We start from the raw sequence: 16,307 nt of genomic DNA on the forward strand, positions 1-16,307 counted from the left end.
ACGTACAGAAAAGTGCACATATCATAAACATACAGCTTGGTAAGTTTCCAGAAACTAAATGAACCCATGTAATCAACACCCAGACACAAGGCAGCATTACCAGTACCCCCCTGTGCCCCCTTTCTTTCATCACCCCACCTCCCACCCCAATAACCAGCATAGATTAATCTTGTCTGTTTTTGTACTTTATAAAATAGAATCATTTTGTATGTGTACACGCCTTCATTTCTGAATTCTTTCCCTAAATATTATGTCTGTGACATCCATCTATATTGTGGCATAGTGGTACGTCATGCATTCTCATTGCCCTGTAGTATTCTGTTGCTCGAATATACTACAGTTTTTTATCCATTCTACTATTGAATGGATGCTGCTGTGAACATTCTAGCACATGTCTTTTGGGAAAGCACATCTGCCTTTCTTTTGAGTATAAGCAGAAGTTGAATGGCTGAGTCCTACAGTGTTATGCATATGTTCAGCTTTAATAGATACTACCCAGCAGTTTTCTAGAGTGTTTGTATCAATTTGCGCCTCCACTGCAGTGTACAAGAATTCTGTTGCTCCACAACCTTGCCAGCATATGGCATTTTCCATTCATCGCTGTTGCTTTCCTTTTAGCTATTCTGCAGATACACAGGGGTGTTGCACTGTGGTTTTAGTTTCTGTTTCCCTGATGGCTGATGAGATTGATCACCTTTTCATCTGCTTATGGACCACTTGTATATCTTCCTCTTTATTTATTTATTTATTTATTTATTTTTCATTTTTTAAATTTTATTTATTTATTTTTGGCTGTGTTGGGTCTTTATTGCAGTGTGCAGGCATCTCATTGCGCTGGCTTCTCCTGTTGCAGGGCATGGGCTCTAGGCGTGCGGGCTTCAGTAGTTGTGGCATGTGGGCTCAGTAGTTGTGGCTCACAGGCTTAGGTGCTCCATAGCATGTGGGATCTTCCCGGACCAGGGCTCGAACCCATGTCCCCTGCATTGGCAGGCGGATTCTTAACCACTGCGCCACCAGGGAAGCCCTATCTTCCTCTTTAATTTCTAGTCTTTTGCCAATTTTTATTAGATTGTCTCGCTTTTTTTGTACTGACTTGTAGGAGTTTTTTTTAATATATTCAGCTATTTGACATTAATGAAATTTTTAATGGATTTTATGGATTTTTCTAAGAATATGAATTAAAGAATTCCAGAAACTAAGAGCCTTTCACAGAAAGAAAATATTTATCTATTTTGTATAATGACTCTTTCATATATATTATTTATTTCATTAAAGCCATTTATATTTCATTACAGCCATTGCTGTGTGTCAGATGAGTCAAAATGGTCCCATTTTTGAAGCAGTAATAACTGAGTTGTATAAATGCCAGAAATAATAATACAGTGTGAGTTTTTTATTTTTTCAGATGACAATTTATGAAGACTCAGTTGCAGCTCATCTTACAAAAATCCTCAATTCTGATGAACATGCAGTGGTCATATCATCTGCCAAGTGAGTTGTGGTGTTCAAGTCATGATATAGTTATATGGTGAAAATGAAAGGAAAGCTGTTTCCTACCACTTATGACATTTCTCCGTGATTTCCGCCCCCCCCAAAATATCTGTGAAGTAGGTTATAGAACTAGATATACTAAATTTGCACTGGTTTTTAAAACACCACCTTAGCATCTTATTTGCAGTGGAGTTTCTTTATAGGCTATTTTTTTGAGGCTTAATTTGAAACATGTTTGTCAAAAAGGTACAGTGAATGTTTAGAATTTGATTAATCTAAGTTCTTATTTAAAGAAACATTTATGATTAATTATGATGTGGAAAACGCATTTCACTATAATTTATTATTTCCGTAAACACTACTATTCAGGGATTGTTTACACCAGGAAAAGGAAAATAATAATGAGATTTTTCAAAATGACATTTCTCAGTATGTTTAAATTATGTAATTATATTTTAATTCAAAGTTATCAGATTTTAGTTAAGTTGATTCCATACATGGAGCCAAAGCTACTTGATTTTATTATCCCGAATGTTGCCTGGCTGGAAGTTAGGATTTCGTCTTGAATCACCCTATGCTGCTGTCATGAGAACTGGAAAGTCAACTACAGGAAGGAGTGAAACCCACTGAAATTTTCAGCTGATGAGCAAAAGTAAAAGCATGCTTTAGGATTCAGGCTTAGCAAGGAAATATTACTGATATACAGAAAGAGGAGAGAAAGGGAAGGGAAAGAAAGAGAGTGGGGAAGTGATGGAGGGAAAAATACACAAACTTTACATGTTATATACTTAATTTGCAAAGAAGTCAAGGAAAGACAAAATAAATCATGAAAAACAAATTTGCTTGTGACCAAAGCACAGATGTAGTGACAATTGCTTTTGGCGCCATAACCTTCAGCAATAGGAGACAGGACTGAGCAATAGGAAAAGAGTTAACAGCAAAAGGCAAGGGAAGCACACTAGTTGCCCAGATTAGTGGGCTCCAGATGCTCTTTATTTGATGGGCAGTGCTGCTGATGGGTTTTTTGGTTGATGCCTCGGTTGGGTGTTTTTTAATTAGTTATATTGCTGTATGGTGAAATGTACAAATCTCTACTTTGTCCCAGGCCTTAGCACTCCCTATTGTCTTTCTCCTCTTGGGCCAAATTCACATACCAAAGTTACTTCCTCTGGTATTTCTTAAGTTCCTTCTATGAGGAAGACATTTGCATTTGCCACCCTTGCCCTATGAGTCAAGTGCCTCTTTATGGGACATTTTAGAGGACATGGCTAGAAAAGATTGAAAGTTGCAATGGAAACTTTTTAAAGGTATAACAAGTTATAGAATTATTCTTTAATACAATTAAGTAAATATTTTATTTGGCCACCTTTATTAGTTCAGATGTTAGCAAAGCTTGAATATTGGCTTTCGGGTGTTTGATTACTGCCTTTTTTACATTTTATGTGTTTTTTATTTTTATTTCTTTAAGATGATAATTGACTTTTAACTGTCTTTTTTCAAATAAAATTTTATGCAGAATACCAATATTAAAAAACTAAAATTTTATTTTGTTGGCATTAATACATTGGATAGGATTAAATTATTAGTTATTTAACAGAAAAATAAGCAATAAGGTTATAGGTGACAGTTTAGTTTTATGTTCTATGCAGTTTCCAATTATTTCTGTATTTTATGTTGGTTACATGATCGTAAGGATGCCATTTTTATTTAACTGAAGACAATTTCCTTACAATCATGTAACCAACATAAAATACAGAAATAAGTGGAAACTGCATTAAATATAGTACGAGATTTGCACCAAAAATAGTGAATTCTAAAGTAAAAGCTAACATAGTATTGTTCTCTTGTATACCTAACAGTTATTTTAAAATGTTAAGAACATTTAAAAAATTATATTCTATATTTCTAAATGAAATTTTAATCAAGCCTTGGTGAAATCCTTGAAATATTTCTGAAAAACAGCTTGAAAACCACTGACGTAAGTCACAGTGCTGTACTATGTCAGTCTGAGGTCCTAGATGAGATTCAACCATTTGCTGGCTTTGTGACCTATGCCTGTTTTGTCAAGTGTAAGAATGGAAAGAATGCCTGTCCTTTCTCCCTCATGGAACTGTTAGGGGAATTAACTTGAGTAATGAAATAAAATTAGAGCTTATAAACTACAGAGTGCTATATTAAATTATGGTATCATCACCTCATGTTTTACCCAACTGCATTTCACATTTTTTCCTTGACCTTGGCCTGGCTCCTTGTCTAGGCTCTACTCTTAGCTTGGCTTTGGATTCCTCCCTGACTAGCTCATTTGCCTTTAAGGGGATTCTATTACGACCTTGGTCCCCTCTTGTCACTTGTCTGAGCTCCCAGGCCTGCCCAGATGCCTGAACTTTACAACTGCAGGTTAAAATTCTGGGGGATTTGCCATAAAGAGGTTCAAGAGAGAAAAGAGAGGAAATATGTAATAACTTTGTACCAGTGATATAGTATATTTTTACTTTGACTTTTGTTATGGATTTTTTTCAAATATGCAAAAAAGTAGAGACACTAGTATAATGATTTCCCACCATACCCATCATTCGGCTTCAGTATTTATCAACATTTTTGTCATCTACTCCCCACTTTCTTTTGCTGGAGTATCTCTAAGCAAATCCCAGAAATCATTTTATTCCACTTTCAGTATGTATATCCAATAATCTTTTTTAAAAGTCTAATAAAATTAATAATAATTACTCAACCTATATTCCATTTCCCCTAATTTTCTTGAAGGTTTTTTTAGACAATTGATTCGTTCAAATCAAAATCCAAACAGGGCATGTATTGCATTTGGGTTTATGTCTCTAAGACTTAGAAAATCTATAATAGTTCTCCCTACTTTTAAAAAACTGTGTTATTAAAAAAAAAAAAAAAAAAAAAAAAAAAACTGTGTTATTTGAGACACGACATATACACAGTAAAGTACTCAAATCATAAAGGTACAACTTAGCAATTAGAAAAAGATAATACACACACACATTTACATCTACATTCTTTTAACTATCACCTAGATAAAATAAAGAATTCCCTTCTTTTGTTAGTGCCGTTTACTTGTTGAATGATACATTAAGGCAGAACGTTTTAACTAAACCTCTTGTGTATGTTTATATTTGTTTCATAAAATAGTAATTCCCAGTAGCTTAAGCTATTTTTAAATATTTTAAAATGTTGAAAATGCTGATGGAAAAGCTGTATTTCATCAGCATAGCCAATAAGTAGGTTAACTAATGTAGTTCATCAACATAAAGTCAACATTTCCTTGACTTTGTAATTTTGTCAGTTCAGTATGGTAACATGAGTTATCTTCTGAGATTCAGAAGGACTAATTAGTCATTATAGATGTCATTTATTAATAAAAGTAAAAAGCAAGTTATTAAGTAAATGCAATTTATTCTGTAGACAAAAATTCTCAGGGACTTCCCTGGTGGTCCAGTGGTTAAGAATCCTCCTTCCAATGCAGGGGACACGGGTTTGATCCCTGGTCGGGAAACTAAGATCCCACATGCTGCGGGGCAACTAAGCCCATGCACTGCAACTACTGAGCCCTTGTGCCTCAACTAGAGAGCCCGCATGCCACAAACTGCAGAGCCCATGCTCTTGGGAGCCTGCGTGCCACAACTACAGAGCCTACAGTGCTCTGGAGCCTGCACGCCACAACTAGAGAGCCTGCACACTGCAGCTAAGACCTGATGCACCCAAACAAGTAATAAATAAATAAATAAACAAACATTAAAAAAAATTTCTTAGAAGATGGGATCATTAGCAGGAAAAAATAATAAAATTGGAACCATTGTCATAGAACCATAGAATTTTAGATTTAGGATCTATCTTAGAGATAATTTAGGCAAACCCCCTCACTGAATAGATGAGGTTAGATATGTAGTTAGAATCTTTCCTCAGAGCACATAGATAGCTAGGGGTTTTAATATATTATGCATTGATGTTTGTAAATCACCTTTAATTTCTGATTGGAACTTTTAAATATCAGATTAAAAATGAAGTTTGCAGGTACTGACTACCAATATGTGGTTCTGTTTGGGCACCATCGCCGTATTTTTCTTAGTGTAGCATTTGCATGTTTTATTGTCATTTACCCCTATTAAAAATAAGTGGAAAACAGATAAATGAAGATGCTGTTACCAGTGATAAGTATAGATTCCCTATATAACATAATTAAGATGATGGTGGAAATCATAAAGCATGCTAGCTGTGTGGACTGTTGTTAGCTTCAACTGAATAATTTGACCATGTTCAGCTTGGAAGAGAGAGAACAAAACTAAAGAAGTACAGTGCTGGATATACCTCATCAAAATGATGACTAATGTTAATTAAACATGGAATTAGGAATTTAGAATATTTTTAGCTCTATGTGAAGATCCATGTTCCAGTTTCATTCATTTGATTTTTGCACATATTTTCTGGAAGTCTTTATGTATTAAAGCGGGAAACTGTATCAGTTGGAGGATACAGTTTTTTGTGTTACTATAGTAAATACATCTTAAAACTGTTTTTCCCCAAGTTTGCAAGTTCCGAGTTGGTGTGACTTTGAAATCACACTGCTTTTAAGTATACATTTTATTTCTATTTTAAAAACCTCTGCATTCACCATTTAGGTATAATAAAAAGTGAATTCATTCCTCCTGATTATAAATATCCTCTATCTTCTGGAATATGGAACTTAGTGGACCATAAGATTCCCCCAACTAAGTGGCAAGCGTTCCCTAACCCAGTGTCCTCCTCTCTCCCTGAGCCTCTGTCTGCCTCAGCAGCGTGGCACAAGTGAGGAAGCACCTCTGCTGCCCCTTTCATTCCTAGGCTGATGGACCGACAGGCTCTGTCCCTAGGAGTTAGTGAAATGCCAGCAAAAGTAGCTATGATAATGTTATGGCATTATGCAATTTCACAAATCCAAGAGGAAAATTTATCAACACAGTGTTGTAATAATAACAAGGAAAACTTTTATTTTGGAGTTCCGTAAAGAGGATGGAATGTCATTGTTTCCTCTTCTTAAACGTGGGACGTCTTAGAAAAACTTTCAGTAAAGGTCATAGAAGAAATTTCATAGTAGCCTGCCTGAAAATTTCAAGAAATTCCATAAAAATATTATACATGAACAAAGAAGACCAAACTTGACATGAAACACATGAATTAATCTCTAATAAATGGTTAGCTAGAGTCTCTGTAGAAATTTGTTTAAAAGCCCAACCAAAAAGGTTAAAGGTTAGGAAGTATTACCTTTTGTCCAAGTGAAATCTAGAAATGGTTGCCAAAAATAACAAATAAAACAAAAAATGTTAGGAGTAATTTATTTATTTCTTAGATGATAAATGTGAAGGTTTGAAGAGAGAGAGAGAGAGAGAGAGAGTGTGTGTGTGTGTGTGTGTGTGTGTGTGTGTGTGTGTGTACTGTATCTATTGAATGGCTCGATTTCCTAATACTTAAGTATCTGGAAAGTTTATGTCACTCACATACCAGAGAAAATTGTGAGTGTAATAGAAAAAAATAATTGCTGTAATCTGGGGTTTTTTTTCCTAAAATTCCTCAACCTTTATCAATGTTAAAGAGAAATATTATTATTTTAAAATAGTCTGATTTTGTTTTCAAAGTCACTTTATAAGTGCTTGCTACAAAAAGCTGGTCATATACCATTCTGTTGGTTGTAGTTTTTAATCCAACACCAGTTCTAAAGACTTTTGACAAATTTTTTAATGTTTCAGATTTTTTTCATCTAGTCTATTTCTATTGCAAAGAAACCAAATGTAATTAAAAGAAACAAACAAGTAAACCATACACTGCTGACACTAACAAGACCTAAATTCAGTTAGTCTGCATGGTATTACATTGGTTATTTTAAGGAAAAAAAATGAATGGATTTACAGAGACTATAACTCAGTTCAAGTGGCAGGTTGGTTTCCAGCATAACGCACAACCTCTTTCCTCTTCAGGAAGGATATAGTTACCCATATAATGAATAGGAGAGCAACAGTGACACCATTAGTGACAGATTTATTCTTGTTTGCTCAACACTGAAAGTCCTGTTATAAGGATACATAAGGTGCAGAAGATAATGCTTTCTTTTTTAAATAAGGTCTACAACTACTCTTCTCAAGAATTTTAAAAATTTAAATATTTGAGAAAGGCTTGTTATAACCTTAAAATGACTTATTTAAATTATGTAGAGCAAGGTTTATTCATGTATCCATTTATCACTTCGAATGTCTTGAACTTATATAGGACATGTTACACAGCAAAAACAAGTTATGGGTTTATAAACAAATGATCCCGATATTTTAACAGTTTACTTAATTTTGCTTATTTTTAAATATGTTTGTAAATCAAAGCAAATCAGCCTACTGAGTTTCCTGAATTGCACAATTTCTTTTCTTCAAAGGGTACTTTGTGAAACTGTAAAGGATTTCGTTGCCAAAGTAGAGAAGGCGCATGAAAAAACGTTGGAAAAAGCTGTTGCAGCCGATGCCGTGGCCAATAAAGTAAGCGGGACGTGTTCAGGACATGAAGGTTTTTTACTGACGATGTTAATATTGAACTGTGTTTTACAGCTAAATTGATTAAGTGGCTTTCCTGCCAAAACATCTTAAACCAAGAGTAAAATTACTTTTGAATCAGATATGAGGGTTTAAAACATGCTTTATGGTTAGTCCCTTTAATATGTAGGAAAATTGCATTGCTGAAGACCAACACGCCGAACTTGATAACTCAACTCCTTTTTCCCACTGATTGACATTTTGAAGGAGAAATGCACAGTAGTCGGGTCACATGGGGGGAAATTCTGGGAAGCTGGCTTTCCAGGGGGAAGAGGAATGGTTTTCCACTTCCAGGCAAACCTTGGCCACTCAAGTTCCCTCCCAGCATGGTTGCTTGGATTTCCCAGATGTTATGATCCTCGGCCTCTTTCAGGGTTCTGTTTCTGGCTTTGCCTTTTTCTTTATAGATATTTCTTTTCCATTGTGAGCTTTCTGAGGCTAAAATAAGAAAAGTTTACTGAACCTTGAAAGCTACCATCTTTGCTTTCATTTGTTCACGACAGGGCATTCTCACAAAAGGCTTGGCTCTCTTGGGCTTTGCAAAGGAATGATCTTCCCCAGCTGTAGATGGTGGTTTGATGGAGTGGAAGGAAAAGAAAATAGAAATATACGTTTGAAGTTTTCAGCCTCTTTCTCTTGTTTTTCTACTCTGTGGAGAGCTTCAGAAAACAGAAACCCTCTGTAGTCACACTTTTTTCTCATAACTGTCTCTGCTGTAACTTTCTCTTGGCGTGTCATCAAAAACAAAGGGAGGCGGAAGGGACTGGAAATTGTGTGGAGGTAAAATGTATATTCGGCAGCAGCATCAATAGCTTCAGTTCTAAATGTTTCTTTACCCTTAGGAATTCAAGAAAAGCAGAAAGAAACAAGGGCCCAGTACTTGTTTTCGTTCTGCATGGTTCTTCCTTATCCTGTGCACATTCCTTTTTCTCTTTCTTTGAGCCAATAATCCTTTAAGTACTGTCACTCCTTTGCAAACCAGAGCTTTGAGGGTGAGTTTACAAGACTCAGCCAGACTTGGCAGTTTGTGTTTACAAGACTCAGACAGGCTTGGCAGTGCCGTAAGTTGATTACTTAAAAAAAAGTTTGTGCAAAGTTTTGTATAATGTACAGCAAATTTTGTATAATGTGTAAATTGTTAATGTAATGTGTCACTTTATCGTGAAGGTTTCGTTGTTTTCTTTTAAAGAAAAATAGCTTTAGGAAGATTGTAAAGATTTTCACGTGTGCGATGGTGCTTGAATAGTTCTGGAAGTATAAATCAGTAAATTTACAGAATAATTGTGCTGTTTTTTAAAAAATCATAAATTATTAAGTCCATAGCTGTCTAAGGTATAATTTGTAATAGATAACCAATTAATGATAAACATCAGTATAGGCATCTTTCCTCTAAAAATCAAAAACCATTCATTTAAACTATCACTTTCCATCTCCACTAAATGAAGATTCGTTCCCATGTTTTTGTTTTCTTAGTGTTCAGTTCTAAATGAGAAGCTTGAACAACTGCTCCAGGCTTTGCACACAGATTCCCAGGCTAGTCCGGTTCTGCCGGGCATCAGCCCTCTCATTGTAGAAGAAGATCCTGCGGAATCTTCCAGCGAAGAATCCTTGTGGGAAAGCAAGGAACAACTCTTGGATGACACTACAAAACCTTCCTCCCAGAAAACTGTCAAACCAAGGGAAATAATGCTGCGGGCAAACAGTTTAAAGAAAGCAGTGAGGCAAGTCATTGAAGAGGCCGGAAAAGGTACACATTAACAAAAGTAACTTCTGAAGAAGGGAACAGCATTCCCGTGGCAAGCACAAGGGAATTTTCCTATTGGTCAGTCTGGACACACTTTAAAAAGTTTCAGAGATAAAGTACACTGGAAACATTAAAATAAAGTTAAAAATTACCTTTAAATCATATTTCTAAAATTAAAATTTTTAAAACTGGAATCTGTTAAATTCTTAAAGAATATCAAACCTATAAACTACTTTGAAAATATTTTAACATTTATTTCCTAAATGTTGATGTTGCTTTTTTAAGAGTTTATAAAAGTTACACCTATATTTTAATTTTTTGTATTAATGTAAATATGTATACTTCTCTTAGAATTTTAGTAGTAGATTAGAAGTTAACTTTAATATAAATAATTAATATTCAGAAACAGATTGTAACTTGTAATTGGACTTGTATTTCATTCTCTAAAGTTCTTATATTTTATTTTTCTCTTCTGCTAAAAATATAATTTTGACAATTTAAAATTTTTCCTTTTATAATCTCTAGTACTTAACAGACATCACATGACCCCAAAGTTCATTGCCAATCAGTGCTTATTTGTGAATGTGGAATCTCTTTGGGTTTCTATTTCAATTTTCCTTTTTTAAGCATATTTTAATATTTATGGATCTTATTTTTGCTTGTTCAAACATATTTCTCTTCTGGGTACTTAAAGTGATGGATGACCAGACAGTTCACTCCTCTGAACCAGTTAATCAATCATTTGATTACGATAGCACAGAAACAGATGAGTCTAAAGATGAATCAAAAGAAGATGATGCAAAAGCGTCATTAACTGGTAAGAAAACTGTGATAAAATTATTTTGGAATTAAATAAAATGTAATTCTGCTTTTAGTTTTCGAAAGGTCTATCAGTTTGAAATAAACTATTTGTATTTTTAACAAGGTTTTTCAGAAGTTAAAGCTTAGATATTCATGAATGCTAAAATAATGAAGGTAACATTAATGGTCTAAATAGACCATTGTCAAGTACTCTCACATCCCTTTTTTATCACATGATCTGGAAATCATCATAATAAACTAAGGATTTGGGGACCAAATGTGGCTAAATATCTTAATTTTCCTGAAGAAGGAGTAAACACCAAAACAGCAGATTTTAACCTATTTTAGCCCTCAGATTCCTTTGAGAATAATATGGAAGCTGCAGGCCTCACATGCATAAAACTTGACATTTAAATAATTTATCAGTCCCTTGAGTTCCATTGATCAGCCTAGATGGCTGATAATCCTTATCGCTAAATTAACTTTTTAAATCATAGGACATCTAGTTACAACCCTATCTCTACTGAAATTATTTTTGCCAGGAAATTATTGTGTAGTTGCTTGAATATTATTAACTGTTTCTCTACCTTTTAGGTTTTAATTGAAGATGAATTTATACTTTTAATTTTTCATGTTGTTTGAGGGGAAAAGTGTTAATTTACTAGAATAAAACAAGCAGAAATATTAATGAAGATGAGAAGATAATATGAAAATAATTACATAGTACTAATGAAAATCAATTGATATTATATCACAACTGTTTGCCATCATTAAATTTTTGCTTTTACTTCCATTACATATAAACTTGGATAGATTACTTAAGTTCTCTGTGGTTTCCTCATTTGTGAAATGGGGATAATAATGTACCTACTTGTTGTGACCTTTAAATAAGTTAACGCACATTAAGTGCCTAAAATAGCACCTGGTGCATTGTGCTGTAAAGGAATGTTTGCTGTCATTATCACTATTATGATTATTGCTACTACTTCCGCTGTTGTTGCTAACTACACTAACTTTGAAAGAGTTCTTAATTGTATTTAAAACTCTTAGAAGCTTTGAAATTAGACCATATTATAGACCTCACATGTCTGACATACAACCAGTGCTTTTATATTCTACATCCTTAGTCCTTTTAGACCTTATGTGTACCTATTCCAGCACACAACCCAATTTCATAACCTTAGATCTTTTAGACCTTAAATGGCCCCATTGCAGAATATAATCCAGCGCAGGCATATTTTACAACCTTGGCCGATGGTCATTGAGCCTTCGGACTACTCACTTTCACTTCGTCCCCCTCTCATGGTCAGCTCTAATTCTTAGGAAGTTTTTCTTTTGTTAATGTATTGAGCTTTATATATTCTTCCTTAAATTTCTACCCATGATTACAGTTATTATTAATAAACTTTTATGTATGATAATGTTAACAGTAACAACTACTGACATTTGTGTAGGGCTTTATGGCTAGTTTAAAAGCAATTTTACACACATCATTTCACGATATTGAAGGTGACTGCTGTGCAACAGCCCTGAAATGATACTGAAAACAGCTTTCATGGCATCATAGTCTCTTCCCACACATTATATCTTCTTTTCCAGATTCTCTCTCCTAAATTTTTTTACCAATCTAATTTGATGATTTTAAACTTTTTTTTTCTGGTTGCACCCATTTGGTCACTATGATACCCCATTAAAATATGATGCTCCGTTTTGAGCAATATTCTCCAGATATTTCTGTAATGCAAGAATACACCGATACCTGTATGCTACTCATTCTGGACATAATGAACGGCTCTCTTTGGAGGACTGGTTTTTCAGCACTCATTGGTAATGGTTTTCTAACCAGCTACCATCCCACCTTACTATACTCTCATGAATTTGACCCTTCCGTTATAGCCTGCAAAGGAAACAAAAAAAATACAGATATAGTGGTGTAGATATTGTTATTGAAATCGGCATAGATTATACAAGTCTTTATGGAGCAGTATTTGATCTTAGTTTTTGGCTAGTAATCCAATTTAGTGGGAATCAGTAGCGGTAGAAGTGTTTCTGTATTAATCATTAATTTTTTGCAGCATATTCATTGTATTATCATTGAATAATATAATAATTCATACATCTGAGATGTGCAGAATACACATTAATATGATCAATGAGATGTTATGTTTAAGAAGAACCATGAAACATTAATTTAGTTACCTGCAATGGAAGATCAATCTTAGTCACTAGAACACACTCTGTTTTTTATCACAGATGAATATCAAAAGGTTGTTTTTATTAGAAATTAGTTCCAGGGCTCCCATCTGTCAAAAAAAAAAAAAAAAAAGAGTGCCTGTTCTGCTACTTTTCTTTAGTGCAGCTGGACTGTTTTTGAACAGAGCGATGAGTGTGTAAGATTAATATAGTTAGTTTGTAATTAGTCTTCGGGAGAGTAAAGATAATTAAGTTTTAGAGTATTTTTAAATTGAGTTTGAGGATTACTGTTTTTTTTAAACACCTGCCAATCGCTCCTAAATTAGTTAAAGATACTATTTGCTCTCCATTAAATTGCCCCAGTTTAGATAGAATTAAGTCTCTCTTTTTGTTGTTTACTTTGAGAGTAATTCTGTTTTGGAATAATTTTTTAAACATATTGAGCTTTTATAAAAATATGATAAAACTGTTTTGGACAAATCACTGTCTTGAGTAAATAATTAATTGGGAAGTACAGGAAAAGTATATTGGTTTCATTTGAAAAAATAATATTTTTCCTTCCATGTGTAGAAGAAAATGCTACTCATGTTTCACTGTTAGCTCTGGGAATTGCATTCCTTAAATTTTATCATTTATCCAACATTTTTGAGAAGAGGATTGCATTGGTAGTATACACTGCAACACATGTTCCATTTTCAAAAATTGTCAGGCTTCAGAATTTCCTTTTTCTTTAATAACGGGTTTCTCACATTCAAATTATGAGTATCACTGACCTTTAATTATGGTAAGCATCTATTTTTTATTAATTGCCATCTATTCGAAATGGGAGATCAAGACTTCTAACTGTGGCAGATTCCTTCCACATAGTAAATCCCAAGAAAATGAACAGAAAATGGTAAAAGAATAAACACAATGTAATTATTTTTGGTTCTACTGATTAAACATGTATGAAATTATTTCATGTCATGAGTGTGTAAGGACTTGCTTATTTTTATAACTTTATCTCCTTTTAATCTGGACTTTTTGCCAACAGTTAAAACTGCACCTCGGTCTCCAGATGGCCGGGCAAGTCGTTCCCAAACTGACTCTGGCTCTGGTCCTGCTGTGGCAGCCAGTAAAGAAAACCTCCCAGTGCTCAATACCAGAATAATCTGCCCAGGTAGTACAGATTCTGAAACATGGTGTATTTTTAAGTATTTCTGTGAAAACGTATAAGTACTCATTTTCCTGAACTATAGAACTGTGTTCTTTTGTGTTCTTTAAGATTTATTATTTATTTATTTATGTATTTTTGTTTATTTTTGGCTGTGCCGGCTCTTAGTTGTGGCACTGGGATCTTCGTTGAGGCATGCAGGATCTGTCGTTGAGGCATGTGGGCTCTTCATTGTGGTGCATGGGCTTCTCTCTAATTGTGGCGTGCGGGTTTTCTCTTCTCCAGCTGTGGCGCGCAGGCTCCAGGGCACGTGGGCTTCGTAGTTTGTGGCACGTGGGCTTAGCTGCCCTGTGGCGTGTGGGACCTTAGTTCCCTGACCAGGGATCAAACCTGCGTCCCCTGCATTGTAAGGCAGATTCTTTACTGCTGAACCACCAGGGAAGTCCCTAGAAATGTGTTCTTAAAGGTAAATGTTCCTTTAAGAAAATGTTCTTGGTACTCTTGTCAGTCAGAGTCCAGATCCTTAGACTTTGGTGTGTACAAGAGTTGCCTAGGAAGTATTAAAGCAAGTGTTCCTGAACCCTGCCCTGAGAAATTCTGATTGAGTAGTTCTAGAGTGGAGCCCAGGAATCTGCATTTAAGTATTCATGGTAAATTTGATCTTATATTCTACTACCTTTTATGTATCTCCATAGCCTTCCCTGGATAAAGGCTTGGGATTAGGATAATATTAGCAGAAACCAAAGGACTTGTGTGGAAAGGATGGGATGTAAATGTAGATGTCTCAGAGGTCTCCTTAAGTACCATTTGTTTGACTCAGTGAAAACTTTCCAGATTCGTTCCAGAGTAGATTGGAACCCGAATTACACCCTGAAAATCAATTTCTCCTACAAATTATTTTTAAAGGTGAATCATAATTCAAAAATAATAGTTGGAGACTTTATTATCCCACTTTCAGTAATGAATAAAACAACTGGACAGAGCAAGAAGGAAATAGAAAACTTGAAAAACACATAAGGCAAGTATAGCTAACATGTCTACAGAACACTCCACCTAACGATAGCAAAATACACATTCTTCTCAAGTGCATATGGAAAATTCTCCAAGATAGACCATATATTAGGCCATACAACAATTCTAAATAAATTTAGAAGGACTGAAATCATACAAAGTATGATCTCCAACCACAATGGAATGAAATTAAAAATAACAGAAGGAAATTTGGGAAATGCACAAATATGTGGAAATAAGTGGGTCAAAGAAAAAAAAATCACAGAGAAATTTTAAAAAATACTTTGGTATGAATGAAAACAAAAATACACCATACCAAAATTTATTTGATGCAGCTAAAGTAGTGCTAGAGTGAAATGTATTAAATGTCTATATTTAAAAAGTAGAATGACTACAAAAACCTAACTCTCCACTTTAATAAACTAGAAAAATAAGAGTAAACAAACCCATAGCAAGCAGTAGGAAGGAAATAATAAAGTTTTGAGTGGAAATAAGTGAAATAGGAGAATATAAAACAATACAGAAAATCAATAAAACCAGAAGTTGGTTCCATGAACAGTTTAACAAAATTGATAAGCCTTTAGCTAGACTGACCCAGGAAATAAGAGAGAAGATTCAGGTTCATGAAATTAGGAATGAAAGAGGAGACATTGCTATGGACCTTACAGAAATAGGAAGGATTGTAAGGAAAAACTATAAAATATTGCATGCCAACAAATTAGATAACTTAGATGAAATGGACAAACTCCTAGAAACAGGCAAACTACTGAAACTGATTCAAGAAGAAATAGAAAATCTAGCTGGATCTATGACAAGGAAAGAGATTGAATTAGTAATCAAAAAACTTCCTCCAGAGAAAAGCCCAGGCCCAAATTGCTTCACTGGTGAATTCTACCAAATGTTTAAAGAAGAATTAATACACCAGTCCCTTACAAACTCTTCCAAAAACTAGAAAAAGAAAGAACACTTTTCTTAACTTACGTTTTATTTTATTTATTTTTTATTAAAGTATAGTTGATTTACATTATCATGTAAGTTTCGGGTGTACAGCACAGCAATTCAGTTTCATATATGTATTCTTTTTCAGATTCTTTTCCTTTATAGGTTATTACATAATATTGAGTATAGTTCCCTGTGCTATACAGTAGATCCTTGTTGGTTATCTATTTTATACATAATAGTGTGTGTATGTTAATCCCAGCCTCCTAATTTATCCCTCCCCCCACCTCCCTTTCCCCTTTGGTAACCATAAGTTTGTTTTCTTTGTCTGTTAGTCTCTTTCCGTTTTGGAAATAAGACCATTTGTGTCTTTTTGTTGTTGTTGAAAGAACACTTTCTA

The 16,307-nt window shown here is 34.4% G+C and overlaps 1 protein-coding gene across 8 annotated transcripts in view; it reads left to right on the forward strand.

Annotated features, from left to right (window-relative positions):
• The window catches only part of DGKH (diacylglycerol kinase eta), a 179,320-nt gene that overhangs the window by 126,221 nt on the left and 36,792 nt on the right, over positions 1 to 16,307 (forward strand). For all 8 annotated transcript variants that reach the window (XM_057532626.1, XM_057532627.1, XM_057532623.1 and 5 more), the window contains 5 exons: positions 1,406 to 1,491; positions 7,913 to 8,012; positions 9,540 to 9,813; positions 10,505 to 10,627; positions 13,838 to 13,963. In XM_057532626.1, the coding sequence (XP_057388609.1) occupies positions 1,406 to 1,491; positions 7,913 to 8,012; positions 9,540 to 9,813; positions 10,505 to 10,627; positions 13,838 to 13,963 (709 nt within the window). The remainder of the gene's footprint in view (positions 1 to 1,405; positions 1,492 to 7,912; positions 8,013 to 9,539; positions 9,814 to 10,504; positions 10,628 to 13,837; positions 13,964 to 16,307) is intronic.

The sequence above is a fragment of the Balaenoptera acutorostrata genome, chromosome 18, assembly GCF_949987535.1.
Source record: "Balaenoptera acutorostrata chromosome 18, mBalAcu1.1, whole genome shotgun sequence".
Lineage (NCBI taxonomy): Eukaryota > Metazoa > Chordata > Mammalia > Artiodactyla > Balaenopteridae > Balaenoptera > Balaenoptera acutorostrata.